This window comes from Pangasianodon hypophthalmus, chromosome 10 (assembly GCF_027358585.1).
Source record: "Pangasianodon hypophthalmus isolate fPanHyp1 chromosome 10, fPanHyp1.pri, whole genome shotgun sequence".
Lineage (NCBI taxonomy): Eukaryota > Metazoa > Chordata > Actinopteri > Siluriformes > Pangasiidae > Pangasianodon > Pangasianodon hypophthalmus.
In genome coordinates this window covers 13,953,208-13,976,015 of record NC_069719.1, presented here as the reverse complement: position 1 = coordinate 13,976,015, position 22,808 = coordinate 13,953,208, and the positions used below count along the sequence as shown (strand labels likewise).

General features: G+C 40.0%; 4 protein-coding genes across 6 annotated transcripts; 1 reads left to right on the top strand and 3 right to left on the bottom strand.

Moving 5' to 3' along the window:
- Positions 1-1,966: 1,966 nt before the first annotated feature.
- Positions 1,967-3,361, bottom strand: LOC117598268 (antimicrobial peptide NK-lysin-like). The gene is made up of 5 exons (XM_053237675.1): positions 2,959-3,361; positions 2,782-2,846; positions 2,479-2,598; positions 2,236-2,393; positions 1,967-2,124 (listed from the first exon to the last, which is right to left on the bottom strand). The coding sequence occupies exons 1-5, from the start codon at positions 2,999-3,001 to the stop codon at positions 2,067-2,069; spliced, it is 444 nt and encodes a 147-aa protein (XP_053093650.1). The 5' UTR covers positions 3,002-3,361; the 3' UTR covers positions 1,967-2,066.
- A 311-nt stretch (positions 3,362-3,672) lies between these two features.
- LOC113538812 (antimicrobial peptide NK-lysin) lies at positions 3,673-4,882 on the bottom strand. Its single transcript, XM_034308302.2, has 5 exons — positions 4,766-4,882; positions 4,537-4,601; positions 4,234-4,353; positions 3,991-4,148; positions 3,673-3,849 (listed from the first exon to the last, which is right to left on the bottom strand). The coding sequence occupies exons 1-5, from the start codon at positions 4,806-4,808 to the stop codon at positions 3,792-3,794; spliced, it is 444 nt and encodes a 147-aa protein (XP_034164193.2). The 5' UTR covers positions 4,809-4,882; the 3' UTR covers positions 3,673-3,791.
- Positions 4,883-6,210: 1,328 nt separating this feature from the next.
- Positions 6,211-10,962, top strand: psmc1a (proteasome 26S subunit, ATPase 1a). Its single transcript, XM_026933948.3, has 11 exons — positions 6,211-6,298; positions 6,659-6,712; positions 6,824-6,920; positions 7,011-7,135; positions 7,290-7,475; positions 8,563-8,691; positions 8,806-8,902; positions 9,028-9,217; positions 9,943-10,094; positions 10,218-10,372; positions 10,707-10,962. Exons 1-11 carry the CDS (start codon positions 6,296-6,298, stop codon positions 10,839-10,841), a joined length of 1,323 nt encoding a protein of 440 aa, XP_026789749.1. The 5' UTR covers positions 6,211-6,295; the 3' UTR covers positions 10,842-10,962.
- A 163-nt stretch (positions 10,963-11,125) lies between these two features.
- Positions 11,126-22,459, bottom strand: zranb1b (zinc finger, RAN-binding domain containing 1b). Of its 3 annotated transcripts, none has more exons than XM_034308065.2 (10): positions 22,270-22,459; positions 19,915-20,840; positions 16,523-16,722; positions 16,250-16,403; positions 16,094-16,165; positions 15,378-15,576; positions 14,236-14,356; positions 13,814-13,943; positions 12,552-12,781; positions 11,126-12,466 (listed from the first exon to the last, which is right to left on the bottom strand). In XM_034308065.2, the coding sequence occupies exons 2-10, from the start codon at positions 20,738-20,740 to the stop codon at positions 12,248-12,250; spliced, it is 2,151 nt and encodes a 716-aa protein (XP_034163956.1). In that variant the 5' UTR covers positions 20,741-20,840; positions 22,270-22,459; the 3' UTR covers positions 11,126-12,247. The 3 variants fall into 3 exon arrangements, with proteins under 3 accessions (XP_034163956.1, XP_026789748.1, XP_053093601.1); XM_026933947.3 differs by having other exon boundaries at positions 22,282-22,459; XM_053237626.1 differs by having other exon boundaries at positions 16,535-16,722; positions 22,282-22,457.
- Positions 22,460-22,808: the final 349 nt, after the last annotated feature.

Sequence of the window (22,808 nt, the reverse complement as noted above, 5' to 3'; positions counted from 1 at the left end):
AGGGACTGGAACTATGACTTATGCATGCACTCGTATACACACACACACACACACACACACACACACACACAGAAGCCAGACACTGTGGGAAGTGATGTGATGGATTAAGAGAAAAGCTCTAAATTTATGTCATTTAAATGCATTTTATTGATTTTTTTATTATATATTTAATTTTTAAATATTCATTTACAAATATATAGTTTTTAGCAAATAAATTTATTCATATGTATTGTTTCTATTTCTATTTACTTACTTTCTATTTAACTACTATAAGTACAGTAACTATAAGTACAACTATAAGTACACTTTCCTTGCAGTGTTAAATGCAAATTTTGTTTTGCGAGTAAAGAAAAGCAAATGGTAACCTACAAAGTAGCACAGTATTCATAACACTGAATTTTTATATACTGTAGATTACTGATACTACTTAAGTTGTTACGTTTAGAAAACCTTCTTGAATTGGACAGCCCAAGTTCTCAGAGTTCTCACTTAGTACACAATCACTCTCCATGCCACTGTCATCTGAAAGTGTTTTCTGCACTTGCCAAAACAAAAAAAAAATGCATATATGCATAGTAAAACTGTTTTGTTGGTTGTTATATGCACGGAATTGCTGACTTTATCATGATTTGCAAGCATATTTCAAACATTTTTTCCTGATTAACTGAATTCAGTTATTGGTAAGCAGTTCTTGTGTGGGAGTTGTGTACTCCTTCAGAGCTTCTGTAAGTTTTGCTGAAAGCTTGGATCAATTCCAGCAGGGCCACTGACCTGTAACTATTTAATGTAAGATAAAGAATTACAATCCTATTTCACCCCTCCTAAATGCCGGGGGTGGTGTTCACAACCTGGACATTCTCTCATGCATGTGTGCATATGCCGAGACATATACCACAAAATCATATTATGTTAGCACCATAGCACTCATGCTCCATTCGACTAAAGGCCGGATGTGACGGTCAAGTTCGGGCAGAAATGAGGAAGCAGGAAGTGGGCTTGGAACAACTCAGAAGGCACTTTATTTTACTTTCGCGTTTCAGCTCTCTTAATCACACACACATACACGCGCACACACACGGCTCCATGCTGGTTGTTCTCTCTCTCTCTCTCTCTCTCTGGCTGAGTCTTTAATGGTGGGAGGGAAAGAGGGGCTACAGGCACCTCAGCCATCGATGTGCTACTCGCTGGCATATGTTAACAGCCTCGGCGCTCATCTCTCTCCTTCTTATCCTCGCCTCCTCTCACTGCAACACAAAACACTCATTAATAAAATTCCTCTTCTTCTGTGCTCTTCCCCCTGACTGAGTGCACTTTCTTCTGATGATGTTCTCAAGGTCAGCTAGTGCCTCCTTTTCATCTGAAACTCCTGCCTAAGCTGGCCAATCCTTGTCTTCCATTGGTTTGGCACTTCAGGGTTCTTGGGTACCTGTTGTTCTTTGATGTCGAACCATTGTGCAACAATATTAATGATGATGTTAGTCATAATCTGGAGCTTTTGGTCCAATGTCCCATAGCTGAATGCTCCAGGGTTCTATCCACATTCTCATCAAACTGGCATCACTCTCTCTACTTGTTAGCTGCAGGCCACATGACCCAGTGGTGTGCTGGATGGCTGCCTTCAGTTGGAGCTTGTGGTGCTTGGAGGTTTCGAGCTCTGTGGGTTGACTCCTGGCCTGGCTCCTCCTGTGTCTCATCAGGGACAGCTCCTGTGTACTACACTGCATGCACCATTCCCCACCCACCCCTCAGACTTGCAAGTTCTTAGAGCTCTTCTTTATTACAGTTCCACAATCACTCTCCATGCCACTACCATTTGGTGTGGTCTTTACTTGCAAATAAAATTATACTTCATAAAAATGTTGTTGGAGAAGTTCTTTGAATAAATCTGACATGGCACTCTTTACAGATTCAACCAGCATTAACTATTTTGTACACATAGAATGAGTCAGAGAATTATTGCTTTCAAATATTTTATTAGCACAGAATGATTTGCAAGTATTTATATTTTAAACACTTATTCCCAGTTTAATTCATTTCTTGCCATTCTGGAGTTGCCATGTGCTCCTTCAGAGCTTCTGGTAGATTTGCGGAAATCCTTGGATCAACTCCAGCATGCCCACCGACCTGTAAGTTTGTAATGAAAGATAAAGGATTATGATTACTCTTATTAAATTGTTCTTCAAACAAATATTGGATAAGTGGAATAATTTTAGTCAACAAGTTTTCATAACTCACTTGCAAATGCCAGCATTAGCACACATTGTTTTGGGATCGTCATCAGTAGAAAGTTCCTCCACCAAGATATCAATGTTTTTATCAACGATTTTCTTGCACCGATCTTTCAGGAGTCCGATTTTGTCACAGCCTCTCTTCAGTTTTTCTTTAATCTGTTCCTGTGGTAAAATTTAAACTGTGTGAGAAAAGTTCATGGCACCAGTTTCTTTATTTTACCTTTACAGTATGATGCTTATCACTCACTGCATTTTCACGATTACCAAGATGTTTTTTCACTTTCTTCATGACCCACTTACAAATCCAGCACACACCAGGAAGCTGTTCCTCAGGCATTGGCAAATCCTCATCCTGATCAACAGAATCCTGAGAAGTGACCAAAATCTACTGAGCAAAGAGCTAATATTACAGACAAATTAATCTCCATTTTACAATTGAGACTTTTTCAGTTTGGGGGTTTTGGTAGTCTTTGGAGTAGACTCTGATGAGACTGAGCATACATTGCACTGATATAAAAATAAGATCAAATAGGCAATTTAGATAACAAACCAAAGTCCCAACAAGGAGTTCCTCGGCAGAGTCAACTTTCAGATACTCCAGGTGCATTGCACAGGCTGAGAAGCAGAGGGAACAAAACAATATCCTTTTAACATAGAATTTATACAACCTCCTAAAATAACCACATTGATTAGAATTGTGTGACTAGAATTGTCTGATAAATCATACCTGAGCCTATGAAGAAAGAGGCGATGAGGAGGTTCCAGAACATGGTGATGGTTAAAGATGGGAAAGATATGTGTTTTTTAGAGAGCTGAATAATCTGTCTTAATGCAGCACCTTCTGGTGGCCTTTATACCTCTGTTGACTTCCTCCAGTAAGTTTTTCCCTCCTGTAACTGTAATTTATGGTTCTTGGGTACCTGTTGTTCTTTGGTGTCGAACCATTGTGCAACAATATTAATGATGATGTTAGTCATAATCTGGAGCTTTTGGTCCAATGTCCCTTAGCTGAATGCTCCAGGGTTCTATCCACATTCTCATCAAACTGGCATCACTCTCTCTACTTGTTAGCTGCAGGCCACATGACCCAGTGGTGTGCTGGATGGCTGCCTTCAGTTGGAGCTTGTGGTGCTTGGAGGTTTCGAGCTCTGTGGGTTGACTCCTGGCCTGGCTCCTCCTGTGTCTCATCAGGGACAGCTCCTGTGTACTACACTGCATGCACCATTCCCCACCCACCCCTCAGACTTGCAAGTTCTTAGAGCTCTTCTTTATTACAGTTCCACAATCACTCTCCATGCCACTACCATTTGGTGTGGTCTTTACTTGCAAATAAAATTATACTTCATAAAAATGTTGTTGGAGAAGTTCTTTGAATAAATCTGACATGGCACTCTTTACAGATTCAACCAGCATTAACTATTTTGTACACATAGAATGAGTCAGAGAATTATTGCTTTCAAATATTTTATTAGCACAGAATGATTTGCAAGTATTTATATTTTAAACAGTTATTCCCAGTTTAATTCATTTCTTGCCATTCTGGAGTTGCCATGTGCTCCTTCAGAGCTTCTGGTAGATTTGTGGAAATCCTTGGATCAGTTCCAGGATGCCCATTGACCTGTAAGTTTGTAATGAAAGATAAAGGATTATGATTACTCTTATTAAATTGTTCTTCAAACAAATACTGGATAAGTGGAATAATTTTAGTCAAGAAAATTATTTAGTCAATAATTTTAGTCAACAAGTTTTCATAACTCACTTGCAAATGCCAGCATTAGCACACATTGTTTTGGGATCGTCATCAGTAGAAAGTTCCTCCACCAAGATATCAATGTTTTTATCAACGATTTTCTTGCACTGATCTTTCAGGAGTCCGATTTTGTCACAGCCTCTCCTCAGTTTTTCTTTAATCTGTTCCTGTGGTAAAATTTAAACTGTGTGAGAAAAGTTCATGGCACCAGTTTCTTTATTTCACCTTTACAGAATGATGCTTATCACTCACTGCATTTTCACGATTACCAAGATGTTTTTTCACTTTCTTCATGACCCACTTACAAATCCAGCACACACCAGGAAGCTGTTCCTCAGGCATTGGCAAATCCTCATCCTGATCAACAGAATCCTGAGAAGTGACCAAAATCTACTGAGCAAAGAGCTAATATTACAGACAAATTAATCTCCATTTTACAATTGAGACTTTTTCAGTTTGGGGGTTTTGGTAGTCTTTGGAGTAGACTCTGATGAGACTGAGCATACATTGCACTGATATAAAAATAAGATCAAATAGGCAATTTAGATAACAAACCAAAGTCCCAACAAGGAGTTCCTCGGCAGAGTCAACTTTCAGGTACTCCAGGTGCATTGCACAGGCTGAGAAGCAGAGGGAACAAAACAATATCCTTTTAACTGAGTAATCATAGAATTTGTATGACCTCCTAGTCCTGAGCATTTAAGAATAGACATAGTGACCAGTGTTTTACCTTTTGATTACGTTTTAGTAAAATAACCATATTGATTAGAATTGTCTGATTTACCTGAGCCTATGAGGAAAGAAGCAATGAGGATGTTTCGGAGCATACTGGTTGAAGGTGCACAAGATATGTGGCTTCTTGAGAGATGAGCAGTCTGTTTTAATGCAGCATCTGCTGGAGGTCTTTTATAACTTTGGTCTTCCCACAGTAACTTCTTCTGTGACCACAACCCAAAAATGCTGATGTAGACCAGATCATGCTCGATATTTTCCACTGCAACTACCAACTATTTTACAAAAAAGAACATTTTATGATTTTTATTCACAATGTTTATATTTTATTTTATTTTTTGTTACTTATTTATTATTTTAGTTATGATGCATATTATATGATAGATATATTATATTGCTTTTTACAGTCAGAGATCTCTTTAACTCACACTCACTCTCTTTCAGTAACCACTTTATCCTTGTCAGGGTTGCAGTGGGTCCAGAGCCTATCCTGGGAACACTGGGTGTGAGGCAGCAATACATGGATGGAGCAAGACTGGATGGAACTCCAGTCCAGTGCAGTGCACCACACACACACACACACACACACACACACACACACACACATATTCATACACTCATTCACACCTACATGCAATGAATCTTAGCCAATCAGCCCACTGGCATGGTTTTGGGAGTTGGGAGGAAACCGGAGAATATATATATATATATATATATATATATATATATATACATATACTGGTGGATGGCACAAGGCCCCACTGAAGAACACTTGTGTGAGAGACACAGAGAGACTCAACACAGAGAGACTCAGGAGGAGTTTCTACCCTCAGGCAATCCGGCTACTGAATGAGGACACTTGAGAAGTCTGCATATTTCTACCTCACACACAGACACACATACACAAACAGTTTGCACTATGGAAAAACAATGTTTTGCAAACTACATAATAACTTTATACACTTTTTTTTTTTTTTTTAACTATTCAGAAACAGTTGCACTATGAAAAAAACAACAAATTTTTTTGCACATTACAACTCTGTATACACTACATTCCTTTAAAGGCTGCTATCATATTATATATATATATATATAACTTTATCATATAGTCTACTAGATTTTATTATATTCTGTTTTTATTATGTATGTGTATATCTAGTTTGTTGTTGTTCTGTTCATTGTTGCACTGTGGGATGAGACACTAAGCAAAAACATTTCAGTACATTACATCACATGTATGTAATATGTATGTGACAAATAAAGAGCCTTGAACCTTGAGCATTTAGGACAGTACTACAAAATGGCAGATCTTGAAAATAGTGCACTATATAGTGAATAGGGTGTAGTATCATACACAGCTATAGAGAACAAGTCGACAATATATTAAAAGAGTATTGAAACAAGGCCTAGACATCTGTCTCCCGACACAGATCTATATTAGTTGTTTCTCCAGCACACTTGGTGGCAGTATTACATTATTGCAAGTGTTCTCCCATCTGCCATTAAACACCGAAAAATACCGGTGAGAGAATCGGAAGTTGTGTTTCTTAACCCGGAAGCAGTAGCTATCAAACAAACGACAATGGTGAGCAAGCAATTTTATTTCTTATCTAGTTAGACACTAAATATAAAGATAAATATATGATTGAATCAGATAATATGCCGGAATACTTTGAGTTCTCGTTTAACCATGCAATTTTGAACTATGAAAACATTTTGGAATGTTTTAGGTTTTTAGTGTTAAAGTCATAACATTAGCTTTCGCTAGCTAGCTGTCGAGTATAACAGACTTTAGCCAGCCGCTGCCTCATTAAGTAAATTAGGCATAGTTTTATAGCATTTCCGGTAACCAGTTAGCTAAATACAAAGCTTTTACGTGAATTGTTACAAGTCAGTATGATGCATTATGAGGATATTAAATATGCTGTACGCTTGTGTTGAATAGGGACAGAATCAGAGTGGAGGACATGGCCCTGGAGGGGGAAAGAAAGATGATAAAGTAAGTACCTGCTTTAATTTCTCTATCACTCTGAATGCAACTAGCTAGAGGGCAGTCAAACTTTTTTTTCATTTACTTGATTAACAAATACCAAACAATTTTCATTGAAAGGATAAGAAAAAGAAATACGAGCCCCCAATTCCCACAAGGGTGGGAAAGAAAAAGAAGAAGACGAAAGGCCCAGATGCTGCAAGCAAGCTTCCTCTGGGTATATAAAACTTCTTTTAGCCCATCAGCCTACATCACATTAATGAATAGACACGAATCAGCCGTGATATGAACATGTTTCTATCTTTAGTAACTCCACATACACAGTGCAGACTGAAGCTGCTGAAGCAGGAGAGGATCAAGGACTATCTGCTGATGGAGGAGGAGTTCATCAGGAACCAAGAGCAGATGAAGCCACTTGAGGAAAAACAGGAGGTATATTTGAATAATCATGTAAATTTTCATCTGTAGTGGGAAAACAAATCCAGGTCTAGATTATTTTCTGTTGCAATCATTTTAATGTCCAAAATCAGATAGAAGAAGACTAAATGCACTAACTCCAACCAATTCTTGTTGTTGGTCCTTACAGGAAGAGAGGTCCAAAGTCGATGACCTGAGAGGCACACCCATGTCAGTAGGAACTCTTGAAGAGATCATTGATGATAACCATGCCATTGTATCTACGTCAGTGGGCTCGGAGCACTATGTCAGCATTCTCTCCTTCGTGGATAAAGACCTTCTGGAACCAGGCTGTTCTGTTTTACTGAATCACAAGGTAATACGATTTTCCATCACATGTTGCATTGTTAAAGAGACACAGTGTAAAGTTTAAACAGCCATAATACTAAACATTTTGATTTGTAGGTAAGCTAAAAGAGTGCAGTTTGTGTCTTTAGGCAGTGTCAGAATAGCTGCAGTAAATGCAAAAATCAGTGACAGCTGAGAGTTGGTGTGAGCAGCACTGCTTTAGTGCAGCAGTGAATTCTCAGAAAAAGAACAGTCATCAAAAAGGGGAAAAATGTTAAAAAAAAAAAAAAAAAAAAAAAAAGCTTCACCACTATGACACAATATTTACAGCAAATTGTCTCAGTAAATGCAACTAAGGTGAACTCTACACTTTAAATGCTATAGCACTGACTCTGGTCTAACCAAGTGGGTGAAAGAGTGCATATTAAAACAAAATAATTTGTTTTTAATGCAAAATATATTAATATTATTAATATACAGTATACAGCCATAACATACACATTTGATATTCTGTGTTACTCAACACATACATTTATAGCTCTATACATAGTCATGTACATATAATATATATTTTTCCACAGGTTATACTCTTTAACACGTCTCTATAGTTTTTCACTTTAACTTGTGTGGTGAATACCTTTTTGCTGCTATATTGTCTCTCTTATATTGTGCAATGTCTCTTGTGTGCTGCTGTAACACTGGAATTTCCCACTTGGAATTAATAGTGTTATTTTATCTTATCTCGATGGTAAATTCTTTGTTGTATATGCCAAAAAAAAAGACAAAAATCCCCTTTTTGTTCTTTCTTAGAAATATATTTTTTTAGAATGTGTGCAGCACTAGCACTGCTTAGTCAATAATCAATAGTTGTTATGATCAGCAATGCCATATTGTTCTGTGCATTTGATAGCTGTTACATAGTAGCGGATTACACAGCCAAAAGGTTTTAGTGCAGTCATGTCCACTGCACAGAGAAACGGAGGATGCTGTAGTATGGTTTAGGGGGAGTCCAGAGGAAGGCAGTTGCAAAAATTTTTGGGAAGTGAAAACTGTGAAAGCGTGACACTGTAAAAATCCTATTATAGAGTGATGTGAATGAATGACTGTGTTTGCAGGTGCACGCAGTGATCGGTGTGCTGATGGATGACACTGATCCTCTGGTGACAGTGATGAAAGTGGAAAAGGCTCCTCAGGAGACATATGCTGACATTGGAGGCCTGGACAGCCAAATTCAAGAGATAAAGGTACGAGACGTGTCAAACGCACAGAGGCAGATTTTCTTATATTTACTTTTCACATCTTTTGATTTTTATCATATATTGATAATGCTGACAGTTCGTATTGGTTTCTTTATGTAGGAGTCGGTTGAGCTTCCACTTACACACCCAGAGTATTATGAGGAGATGGGAATAAAACCTCCTAAAGGAGTCATTCTTTACGGTCCACCGGGGACAGGTCAGTCAAAACACGTAAGAATGCGAACGTTTGGTTTAAAACATAGCATAAAAAATTGATCCTGTTCTTTGCTGAATATTGGAGCACTGATTGATATGTTGACACTGAATATTATGGTTTTTTAGGTAAGACCCTGCTGGCTAAAGCTGTGGCCAATCAGACATCTGCCACATTTCTGAGGGTGGTGGGTTCAGAGCTGATTCAGAAATACCTGGGTGATGGGCCCAAACTGGTGCGAGAGCTTTTCCGAGTTGCAGAGGAGCATGCCCCCTCCATAGTCTTCATTGATGAGATTGATGCCATAGGAACAAAAAGGTAAGAGAGATGTGTGCGGTTGATAAGAAAGTGTTTATTCTCCACAGCTGTAGAAGCCACTCAGTGTTCATAGCATAGGACATTTTCTCCTAGTGTTATAACTGGAATGATACAACCGAGTCTGCTGTTGGGAGGTGTGGTGTGCTTGCCCATCTCTCTTCATTTGATCATAATGGTTTTATAGACAGTTTGTGTTTGGGAATGGGCATGCATAGTACAGTATAAGTAGTCAATCATGTAAATAGCAATAGTGAAATGGCCCGTTTTTTCCTTGTATACTACCAGTCTAGTGTCTCTTGTAGACAAAATAGCACTTCTTTAATTAAACAGCACTAAAGAGTGATGAATGCTAGGCTGCACCAAACAGCTACCTGCTCTCTAAGTTATCAGGGTTTATGGTTTTTTTCCCCTCAGTGTTTTGTTAGGATGTAAATGTGTTGATGTATTATGCCCATATATCACTTTTAAATATTGTTCAGACATTTATATGCACATGACCAAAATAAATATTACACAGTGTGCAGCACTACAATAAAATATGTTTGGTAGTTCCTTAACCATTACCTTAAACAAATTTAATATAGTCAGCTCATAAAAAGTGACACATTTACAGCATTGCCAACATAATATAATACAGAAGATTTAGCTTTGATCAAATTATTTTCTTTAGTACATTTTCCCGATTGCATGAGTTAAGTGAGTGGTTTGCAATGTGCCCTGTGTAGGTATGACTCCAACTCTGGTGGAGAGAGGGAGATCCAGAGGACCATGCTGGAGCTTCTGAACCAGCTGGATGGATTTGACTCCCGTGGTGATGTTAAAGTAATCATGGCTACTAATCGAATAGAGACACTTGACCCCGCCCTCATACGGCCAGGTCTGTTGCTGAGCTAACACGCTGGGTCCAATGCATTCAATTAGTTGCTATCTGGGATCTACATGGGAACATATACACTGTACCTTTGCTTTAAGTCTGAAAATTTTACATGTGGTTCTGCAGGTAGAATCGACCGTAAGATAGAGTTCCCACTACCTGATGAGAAGACCAAGCGCAGAATCTTCCAAATTCACACCAGCAGGATGACTTTGGCAGATGATGTAACCCTTGATGACCTTATCCTGGCTAAGGATGACCTTTCCGGCGCTGACATAAAGGTGAGGTCCTGAAATGGGCCTGATGGAGTCAAATTATAACTAGCATTTATGTGTTTTATATATATTATATAAATAGTATAAACTAATTAATTCAAGCACTTACTGCAATTACTACAATTGCACCTATGACTTTGTTCATGTTAAAGCTCTGTACATGCAATCTGTTCATCAGATGAATAACCCTCTACTGCCACCTTCTGCCATACTGCTGCATCACACCACTAATTATTTTGATTATAGAAAGTTGTGATGCAGACATTAGCAATGGACATAATCAGTGCACAGTGCATTTATATTTTAGTTGACTAACAAATGTGTGTGTTGTTCCTCTCAGGCGATTTGCACAGAAGCAGGGCTTATGGCCCTGAGGGAGAGGAGGATGAAAGTAACAAATGAGGACTTCAAGAAGTCTAAAGAGAACGTGCTCTACAAAAAACAGGAAGGAACCCCAGAGGGTCTCTACCTTTAAGTTGGCAATGACCAACTGTGAGCCCAGTCAGGCTAAAAAACACTTTTCTTTTGTTACACTTTCTTCTGTCTGTGCTGGCTGTCATTTCTGCCTCTTGCAAATAAAAAGTATTAAACTTCAAGCTAATAGTCTTGTTTAGAACCTGGCAGTACAATTATCTATTTTACCTTTAAGAAATCCAATATAAAACATTTGTTCCTCTTGCAGGGGGTCCTGAATACACTAAAACAGACAACCTCGACACTAGTTAAGAGGCATGTGTGATAAGACTTCACATACACTGCTTTTAAAAACAAACGATTTTAAAGAAGCTTTACTTGTTAGACATTCAGCTTATAATCCTTCAATGATTTGGTCTCCACCTCATCACACATCAGAGACATACAATGTATGCCAAAGATTTGACATAATTGTATAATAACGGAAAATGGGAACTCAAGGGTGTCTTTAAACCTAGGTGAGGGACTAGACTGAACACAGCCACAAAAGGGGGTGAAGACATCAAAACAAACAAGTCTGATCACTGCAAGACCACAGACCAATGTTCACTTTGGTTTCAGTCAAGTCTTTGAATGTAATATTAACAAGCACATCCAGAGAATATTAGCAGGGAAAAAAAAAAATCAGAACACCTAAATTGCAAACAAATGTGACCAGACACCCAAGTGTTACAGTATGTAGAAACATGACTTAAGTGTACATGTAGTGTAACCTTCAGCATTAACAACCAACTTAGAAGAATGATCCATTTGGAAAGGCTATCTCTGTTCTGTGAGGCAGGAACAGAGTGCCGATTACCCACAGATATTTGTATCAAGTTTGCAGTTGAATTCCTCATGCACATGAGAGGTCAAAACTTTTATCATACAGTGGTATGTATTCATTTCTGTAGCTCACAAACTATCATACAGGTAAAATAAATATCTCAGTGAATGGATCTTGACAAAAGACTGATCTCAAATTCAAGTGATCTATAAGTATATGAAAGGTGTTACCAACAACTAAAGTTTAAAAATAGAGCTTGAAGCAAATAAAACAAAAAAAAAAAAAAAAAAAGTGTGCTTAAGTGCCCTTAGCATAACTACTGAAATATCTTATTTCTTTTTCGATTCTTGCTTCCAAAAGCAAATCTAGAATTAATAACTGGAATAAAACAAAGGGCATACTCTGTAAGGCATGTACCATTCGTAACCTAAGTTCTTTTATTTCACGTGGGCCAAAATCTTTTTTCGATGAGAACAGACCACTGGTTTGCTGAAGAGTAAGAATGGGGTGTATGTGTGTGTGTTTGTGTGTGTATACACATATGACAAGGATAAATAATGGTACATTAGTGTACGTGTGTGTTCTCCGCAAGGAGGCGTAAAGGTGCACCAAGTCTCTGAGTAAAGAGAAGCCTCTCCTGCTCACTCATCTTCATCCTCCTCCTCTTCCTCGCCATCTGAGAGGGCAGGGCAGGTGCCCAGCTGCCGATAGCCATCCAACCACTTCTCCACCATCTGTGTGACGAGAGGATGGCTCCGCCTCCTCGAGCTCTTCTGCAACGCCACCAGGACTCCACCCTCCGTCACACAACAGTCCAGCCACTGCCTCAGCAGACGCTCCTGCTGCTCCTCTGTTCCCATCTGACGGGCACGCAAAACAACTTAGCTACTTACCAATACACGTCACACAAAACAACTCAACCTTCATGACAAAACCTCCACTCACCTCTTGTGCAGACAGGAAGTGGACATGCAGCAGCTTCCTGTCGCTGTCCACCAATGGCAGAAAAGTGACAGTGACATCATCGTCCGTATTTAGATTAGCACCTGCACCGCGGTTGTCATAGCCGTCGTTCTCCATGGCGACCAGGGCTGAGAAGTGGCCTCGTGTGTAGCCCAGTGCTATGGGGCTCTTCCAGCAAAAACTTGGCTCCCACAACAGGGGCAGATACACACCTGTAGAGGAGGCAGGATGTGAGAGATTAGCCTGGATTTCATCTGGGCATAATGCCAACAATTTGATTTATAATTCTAAACATCTATTAGTAGTAGTACATCAAGACAGTTGGACTGGTGTTATAGCAGTGATATTTAGCCATCACGTAATGGGTTGAGGTGGGCAAAAATAAGTTTGGCCATCACAATATGCTCATTATTTGGGATGGTATAAAGCAAAAATGACTAACATCAAAGAATCCTGAATTCTTATTTGAATAGTCAAGTAAATTGCAAAAAAGTGAAAAACATTATTGTAACCAAATAAGATTTGCTATGCCACAAACCAGTCTGTATGTTGCTAATATCCTATTACGGTATAAATCACTTCAAGCCAATCATGTTCTAGCCAGCTTTTTCATCTTCATTTGGTTTGTTGTGTGAATTTAAAAGACACACACAGAGAGACCGCTTCGTTTTACTGCATGGTAGCTGAATGTGATACCTAATTTATGCCTGGTGCACAGGTGTGAGGAAGGTGAGTGCCATAATCATGCTCATGGCACTGTGTGAAAATTTTTCACAATATTTTTGAAACACAGGGGTTGTATGCGCCTTCTGTTGTCATTCACACGAAGCTCAGTGATGAAAGAATAAATGAGCCTTAAAGCTGTCGAGTGATAATGTATTCATAATCTCTGCTACTCCATGTGCAACAGTTTTGCTAACATTAACATTTCAAAGCAAATATATCAGCTCTCTTTGCAGTCTTGCCCAATCACAACAGGAATGGTATTTAAAAATATCTACTGGGTGACACATCTACTGTTATTTCATAAGAGGCCGTTCATCAGTTTAGATCAGATGCTATTTAAGCTCCTGAGACGAGTGGCAAAACATCTTCAGGGTAACACAAGCCCAGTTACTTTAACTATTAAATATACATTACACCAAATCTCATATTACAAACAGTCCTGTATCATTGATACTGTAATTATTAAACCACTCTACCCTATTCAGCTAGCTCATTCAAATCTCATTTCTCCAGCTCACCCTGGAAGCGGGTGTATCCCAGCGTCTCCCCTCGGAAGCTCTTGTAATATTTCACACCGTACACGATGATGGGCCGGCGGAGGATATGGGCCAGCACAAACACATGAGTCTGCTCTAAACTTGCCCCCGGCTTCCAGGAACAAGGCACAAGGAGAGGGGGATTTTTGAGGAGAGAGGAGGAAAGAAGAGAGGAAAAAAAGTCTTACATTTGTGAATAAAACTAACATTGCTGGTATATACTGCACATTAATAAGAGAATGACAAAGCATGCAAGTGCCACTGAAACGTATGAGGAAGGTCTGCTATAAATATCTTGCTGACATGGTGGCTATGTGATTATGTGTGAGACTGAAGTGAGGAGTAGGATGCCTAGTCCTATAACCTGTGAAAGAGTGTGAAAGAGTGAGAGAGAGATTGTATACCTGACTGGCCAGTGATAAAATAAAAGCCCAGTCTTCCTGCCACTGTTCTTCTCTCAAAGAGAAGTGCAAGCCAAAACTCTGAGAATACCACGATTCCCACTCCTTCCAGCGGGTGTAGAACCTGCAACACACACACACACACACACCAAACAAATCAAAACCGTAACACCTAGAAATTCATAACAACAAAAAGTCATCTCTTAAATAATTAATATCTAGACAAATCAATCAGCCACCTTGGAAGAAATCTGAGTCACCTATAATCAATATTATATTAAAAGAAACCAAATCTTGTACCCTTGACTGCTGTAAATAGCAGGTTGAGTTATAACTGCATCATGCAGCATTTAGTGTGGCTGTGTATTCAACTGGATTATGATTTAAATCTCTAATCTACAGATAAGCATACACTATACTTAATTTGAAACTTTATGACCGCCTTAGCTGACCTCACTAATTATCTGCAACTGTGATAAATATCTGCATATAGAGTTATAGAGTTCTTGATTGGAACATTGTGTTCATGAAAAGTTTTTTTTTTTTAAACTGTATTTGTATAAACAGTAGTACTAATCCTTCTGCAGCAAGTAACAGAGCTTTATCTTGTATGGTGCGAGTGTGAAAGTGATAAATCCAACCTGACACATGAAATCAGACCCCAGGCAAAATATTCAAATATGGTGTTAAACATTGCCTCTTGAACTAAAGGTCACTGTTGTCAGTGTGGTCTCACATTAGGGCTTATTCAAGTTTACAAAAAAAAATTCCTACCAAAATGTCTAACTACGATGGCTCCAAAAGCTTTCTGGAAATAAATAGCAGTTCTTGGCCACAGACTGCAGCAGTGATGTCTTCATTGTCTGTCTCTTAAATGATTCAATGCTACAGCTTTCTGATTTCACCCTTGCATTTTTTTTTCTCCACAATCTTTGTATATGTCTAATTCCCCAATGCAGGATTTGATATTTAACACTCCAGGATAAAAGATGCACAAGGCATCAAGCAGGAAGAAGAAAACCACCTGTCCATGTGCAAATCAATCATACTTAATCGACGGAAAATTACTGGTCTTTTGACTGACTAAATAACTGGCTCTTTGATTCTCTCTAGAAGATGTTTCAGGCTTGTGTGTGTTCCCTCACCAGTGGGAGCAGTCATGTAAGCTGTCGTGCAGACTCTTTCTCAGTACAGAATCTTTGTCGTAGATGCCCCATGTGGCCTGCAGCACTGAGTCCAGAAGGCAGTCTCCTGCAGTGCGGTTCCACAGAGCGTACAACCGGCTGTCCAGGCGTGTGCCTAGCTCCAAAGACCAGTTTATGATTGGAGATTCCTCTTCAAGCTCTGCAACATTTTGATAGCAGTTAACAGGTGTGCTTATTATAGGACAGTGTATTTAACAAAGGAAGAATCCTTTGTTTAATATGAAACTTTTGCAAAGAGCAACATTAAAGGCAAGGAAGGAAAAGAGAATAGAAGGGAGACAAAGGGGGCTGAAAAGAATGTTACAGCAGGAATCAGTGTTTTTGATGTCTACTGTAGCACCCCACACAAACACACACACACACAAATGTGTTTTTCAAAATTATGATCATTATAAGTGTAATTTAAGTGCATTATCTGGGGATTAGCGTTCTAGCTGCAACCATGCACACCATCAGGGGCTATTTGGTGTAATGAAGTCTGGCTACCATAGCAGAAAACACAAAAAATCTTGTATATTGTTCAGGGCTGGATATTTCTCTTGAAAACCAATAAATCAGTCACATTGTGAAGTCACCGACCCTTCCATTTATTTAATTTAATCTGAGTAGCAGCAACCTGTGTAGTAATATTGCCATTATACAAATCTATTTTTTACCTTTCTGTACATCTCGATCCAACACCTCATCAAAGAGCTTCTCTTGGACATTAGGAGGCAGGTCTTCAATATCTACATAAGATACGGCAAGTTAACAAAAGAGCAAGCACAACTACTGACGCACACATGTAGTTCAGTGAAAACGATGTGTCTTACCTGCTGGAAGAGTAAAGGTAGTGATATCAGTGAAGAAGTAACAGGGAAACTCTCCTTTACGCCTGTGCAGTGCAGCAGCCACCTCCCGCCGTATCTGCTCTGTTAATTCCGGACATATCATGGCTGGAATACACTTAGCTGCCTGTTGAGACACCTGAGTGAGAACAAAACACACAAAAACACATCAGTGTAAACATACCTAAAACAGGTATGTAGGGTGACAATCACTTTAAGACTACTTTATGAATTTTGAAGACTCAAAATTGAGCATACATGCTGGCTGACCTCAGTGAGGAGCACAGAGAGCATGTCCTGGCGCTGAAAGCGGATGGCGAGGTGCACCAGAGTGAAGCCAGCGTTAAACGCAGATGGACGATTCAGCAGACGGACCTCGTCTGAGGTCAGCTGACGTGCGATGTCACCACCTGATGACTTATAGGCTTCAACTGCAGCCAAATCACCCTCCACCACACCTACAAAGGAGAGAAATATATATGTTAAACACAAACATATTACATACAGTCCCCTCCGAAAGTATTGGAACAGCAAGGCTAATTCTTTTGTTTTTGCTATACACTGAAGACATTTAGGTTTGAGATCAAAAGATGAATATAAGATGATGGATCAGAATTTCAGCTTTCATTTCCTGGATGTCTAGATGTGTTAAACAACTTAGAATCTTTGGTAGCAGCCCACCCGAGTTTTAGGTGAACAAAAGTATTGGAACAGATAGTCTTAAAGTAAATATTGCTTAATATTTGCTTGTATATCCCTTGCTTATAGTAACTGCATCAAGCCAGTGATACACTGACATCACCAAACTGTTGCATTCTTCTTTTGTGGTGTTAGACATTCAAAGCTATTATTACAGAGCTATCAAATAATTATTAATTGTTTAAACAATGAGCTAACAGGGCAAACTAACCTGGGCAACAACAAACACCTGTCAGTCATATTTTCCAATATTTTTATCACTTGAAAAATGTGTGGGTTCAAACAAAAGCTGCCCTGTTCCAAGTTGTTTAACACATCTAGTTGTAAATATCAGGATATTAGAGCTGAAATTCTGATCTATTGTCTCATATTCACCTTTTGAACTCAAATCCAAATGTTTCCAGTGTATAGCAAAGTATTGGAATGGCCTTGCCGTTCCAATACTTTCGGAGGGGACTGTACATAAATCCTTATGTAATTTATAATTTAATATTTCCCTTTAGTAGTGATTAGATCTTAGAGCTAATGTATTTTGTACTCAAAAAGTCCAAGCAATTGTGAAATTATAGAATGTAAACATTTTTGTATATGACTCCACCGATTAACCCCAATTCTGTTTTTATCTTATGCAGGTGGGCATTAGTAATAGCAATAACTATAAATGATCTCATCTTATCCATCAGCATTACAAAAAAAAATTGCACATAATCTCAAAATCGGTATCATTTTTGTAATTTGCCAGTATGTGGTTAGACTATATCTGACAAAATGCCTGACTCTCTGTAAACTGTTGTTAGTTCATGTCACATAGGAAAATGTAGAGAATAAAAATAAATGCTTAAAGCAGCAATGATTATTCAACTTTGTGCACTGAAATGTTCTGTAGATTTAATATTTCCAAAGGAATATCTATAAATATTGAAAGGTGAAAGATTAAAAAAAGCACCTTTCTGTGGTGATACAAGGGCATTCTAGAGTACTGCAAATCTTATGGGGAAAAAATCCCTTGACTTTCAATATTTGCTTGACGTGGATTTTCGGGAAACATTCATTAAAATGAGACAAGATCAGGCACTGTTTTGCTAAATGCTGCAGCATTTTTGGGACTTTTTCAGGTTTCAGTGGTTAATGATTCTTCTACAAAAGGTCCGATTCATATGAAACTACTGGTTAAAAGGTTAAGGAAATGAACACAAAAATGTCATGAAGGTCTATGAACGTTTCAGCAGACTTGTGAAATCTAAACCAATGACAGTGACCCCTAAGTCCCACTTTATATAAAGTGTCTCGATACAGATGACTATAACAGAACTGCTGCAGATGTCTGCGCTGTTACAGATGGATTACCAAGATACATAAAATGTAAATACACGTGTTAAAGCTACATAGCACATTATATACCCAATAAAATTGTTAATTAAGATTATTCTCATAAGTGTCTGTTGGAAATTGTTAACTACCTACACGGAAAAAAAAAAGACATTTAGGATGCAAACTTTACTGCTTCTGGAGAAGGAAGTTAATATAAGAAGTCTGAACAAAGTCGTTGGGATCTGAGGTGAAAAGACAAGTTTTTATGGTGTTGCTTACTTAATGTCTGAAATGCTTTCATGAAATTGCTTGAGAGCCATGATTTGATCCTGATGATGACATATAACCCTTAGAAAAGGGTTAGAAAAAGGAGTCGGGGAAGGAGAGGGTCAAAGGGCATGACTGACTTCTACAACAGCCAGTAGCATTATAGATACGCTATACCTCTTGCTGGACCTAATGAATCTAATAAAAAGAGTTTGTTTTCAGCTGTGTAGGATTTTTCACTGCCACTTTTGTCGTGTTCGGTATCCTAAAGCAGAGGTTTCCAACCACTGACCCACAGCAGCCTTTTCCTCTTCCCTGTGGCAGTGAAGGCATTAGGCTGCCGTTAAATGTGCCTTGATACCTCCAAGTGCTCAGACACCGTGTCATACACACACATTAGCTGCATATTAACTGCACACGGCTCATAGACCAACTCAGCCTGCAGTGAAGTTGTACATGACTACGCTGAGACAATCAACAGATTTTAGACAGCCAATGAGTGCAGACACACACACAAACTCTATCATTCAACACACAAGGGATGCTTTGAATAGGGAATAACATGTGGGAAGCTGCAAAACCACAACACAAACAACCCATATTTGCTGATAACTAGCTTCTACTATAGAGTGATACAGGCAGTTTGTTCAGGACATATACATATGCAAATTGGATGTGTACAGTCTGAGTCATCAAATCTTTTAGCAGTGGTGGCTCTATGCTTAAGAAGGTCAGGGGTTCAAGCCCCAGCATCATCAAGCTGCCACTGCTAAACCCTCTCTGCTCCGGGGCACTGTATGATAGCTGACCCTGCGCTTTGACCCAGGCTTCTTAACAAGCTGGGATATGGGAAGAAAATAATTTCACTGTACTGTAATGTATATGTGACAAATAAAGGCTTCTTCTTTCCACAGTAATTCTGTACTATAAAATGAAAATAAGAATATCTACCCAACACATTTTTATCATTTTTTTGACGCTGGCATATTTTTACACAAGGCCAAGAGACTTGTACAAAACACTAATTTTGATTTCATGAGCACATAAAGACTCACTTAATTAGATTTACTATATGGATTCAAACAGTGTCAAAACAAAACTGCTTTTACTGATTTCTGTAGATAACTGTAGCTATAAGTATATCATGGTAAAATTTAAGGTGCTGTTAAATAGAACAAGCTTCCAGCATATAGAGATGATAAAGACTGTGATGCAAGACAAATAACATAGTTGGAAAATTCAGAATACAATGCAATGGGCCTAAAACACAGGAAATCACTCAAGAGGTCAGACTTTTTGCTAATGCACACATTGCAGTTAAAGGTAAGGATCCAGCACAGTGAATATTTTGAAGCTGCCAGGCTTCCTCTCACCTGCGCATGCATTGAGAAAGAGCCAGTCACTCCTCCGCATCCTGTTCCTGATCTGCTTGAGCTTCTTAAAGTCCGTCTCATGCTCTTCTTGGGCACCCACTGCCCCGGACGCCAGCTCAATCTGCACTTCGGCCTGGCCAGCAGGCACAGGGGGCGAAAGCCTCCTCTGAGCCGTTTTACTGCCCCCCACACCCCCTCCCCCTGCTGTCCTCTCCTGCTCGTTCACTATAGACAGGGCCATGGTACTCTCGGGCTGTGGCTCCTGCAGCACAGCATCACTCGGCTTAGGGTGGTCACACACTACACACCTTAGGGTCTTGGGCCAGTTCTCATAGGTGCAGGCTGAGCAAGCCCAGTGCTGTACACGCGTGTTCAGGCGATTACGGTCGTTGTATTCCTCACAGGGGTCAGGAGCCGTTGGTGCAGGAAGTCGACAGCCTGGCTCAGAGGTGTGTGGGCCATCTGAGGGCCTGTGAGGGCCCTGCTGAGGCCCTTGCTGCCTCTGGCTGAGGCACTGAGTGCAACGGATGGCACGCGGCCAGTTCAGATAGGTGCACATGTGGCATGACCATTTGCTGGCTATCTCTTGCGCCTCGTCGGCCACGCGTACTCGGGGTCGGGCGCTAGAATCAGGGCAGATGAGAACACTGGAGCCCTCCTGAGTGGAGCACAGGTGTGAGCTGAGACTCGGGCTGCTCTTAAACGGCTCCTCAGTGATGATGGGGCCAGTGGGTCGTTGGGCGCGACACATAGTGCACTTGATGGCGGATGGCCAGTTCTCGTATGTGCAATACTCGCAGCTCCACTTCGGCTGGAAATCAGTCATCCTCGCTCGAGCAGAACTTCTAAATGCCCCCTTCCCTCCTTCCCTCCCGCCCGCCGCTGGCTCACGCCTGACCAAAGGCCACTCAGCCTGCCAGGGTGCTCTGAGAAAAGAACACACAAATCAGTCAATCATCTGCTTATCTACATGAAAGTCACATTAAAGCAAAAGACAACAATGTTGACTGCAAATAGATAGGGGGAAAAAAACCAAAAACCTCCAATCCTGTCACTTACAGCCACTTCTGGCAGATATATCAATGTAAGATATCAGTGGCACTGGATCACATTTGAGTAAGGTGCAGCAGAGGCACATCACATCCATTTGAATGTTTTACATGTGGTGGTGCAGCTGTGCTTTCTCACACATGGGCTGCAGGGATTTCAGAGCTGTGTTCACTATACAGGAACTCGCTTTTTCGCCCTTCCGTGTGAAACAGTAATCAAATAAAAACACAATACAGACAGTCTGAAAGGGTTTGTCCCACGGGAAACTTGCCTACAACTCTGGAGCATTCTTGTGTGAAGTCCAAATCGGGAAACAAAACCACAAAACACAGATAATTCCAGCTCACTCGACAGTGGTTTTCAAAGCCAAGTTGACAGAGATGCAGGATATGCTAGCTATGTTAGCTCAAACCCAGTTCTCCTCTAACATACTCAACTGTACTGTAAGCAGCATTAGCAAGCTCTTACTTACTGTTGTTAACGATAATATAAGCGGGACCTGTCGCGTAATTTATTTCATTTCGACATGAACAACTTACAGACACGTATTAAGTTAGTCTGGGTCTGGGGAATTGGTCTAGCCCGAACTGTGACCCTAATTAATGGTTTAGTCCGGAGAGTTAGCTAGCTAAGCTACATGTCAAAGCGATCCTAACGGCCTTACTGAAAAGAGTTCATTTACAGGTAGCAGTTTTTAGGGAAAAAACCTGTAGCAATTCGAGCTAAATTGTACCATATCAACTAGCTTTTACTCTCAGAAGTCAATACAAAGCTGTGTATGAGCCTGAATGAGTTTAACATTAGAAGTGATATTATTCTAGCCATCAGTATAAACCAGAACTTGAAAACAAACATGGAAACGAAATAAGCGAAAGTTAAATAACCACCGCGTTTTTATATATTTTTTTAATTTACTACTGAAGTAATTGACTTCCAGGTAATGATAGGCTGTCCTGTTAGAATCACTGTAGCTAGCTCAGCTAAGCTAAGCAGCCTCCTTGGATCTGGGGCAGAAGGTGAGCGAAGAGCAACGGGATCTACAGTAGCATTCTGAGCTTGTGTAGGCTACACGGGAAACAGGCGGAGAAAATCAATGGGCAAGCTAAACCTACAGGCCTTCGCATATTCTCGGTTCCTGATCTCGGTTTCTCAGAGCATAGAGCCCTCTTGAGTTGCATTTCTGTAGTAACACATCCCGGCGCTTTCGAGCAGTTGTCCGAACGAAACCGATCCTACCTATAAACAACCCGACAAACCCCCTGCAGCTACAATTCAGCCGTTAGCAGCACACACTCGTATTATTACCTCCACCCTTACCTTTTCCACCGCAACGATCCTGCTATCCGCGAACCCCAGTTTTTTAGTGAGCTTTCTGGGAACTTATGAAGTACTAATTCCCATTTCCAGTGCCGATTTGTCTAATGGCGGCAGCACGGGAACAGGGTAAACCAAAATAAACCTACTCCAGAGATACAGGGAGGAGGGACGCCACCTGGAGCGGTACTGAAACGTGATTGGCTCTTTCTGCACGTGACTGATCTTAGCCAATTAGAGCCTGCGTATTTCATTGACATCGATTAAAGGGCTTCTGACTCGCCCTGTGTAACTAGGCTGCCAGAAAACTGACAATCACGTGCCGCCATCTTGGCTCTTCGAACAATGTAGTGACAGCCGGTTAGTTGCTTGCTTTGGAGCCGCAATGGCGTGCTTTTCATACATTTCAGGCAATAGCCACTATAGTAAAAGAGTGATGTAATCATTTCGGAAAAGATCTACCGCAGCATTATGCAGTGGTTGGATATAATAGGTTTGCTGTATAAATTTTCAGCAACGGTTTAGAGATT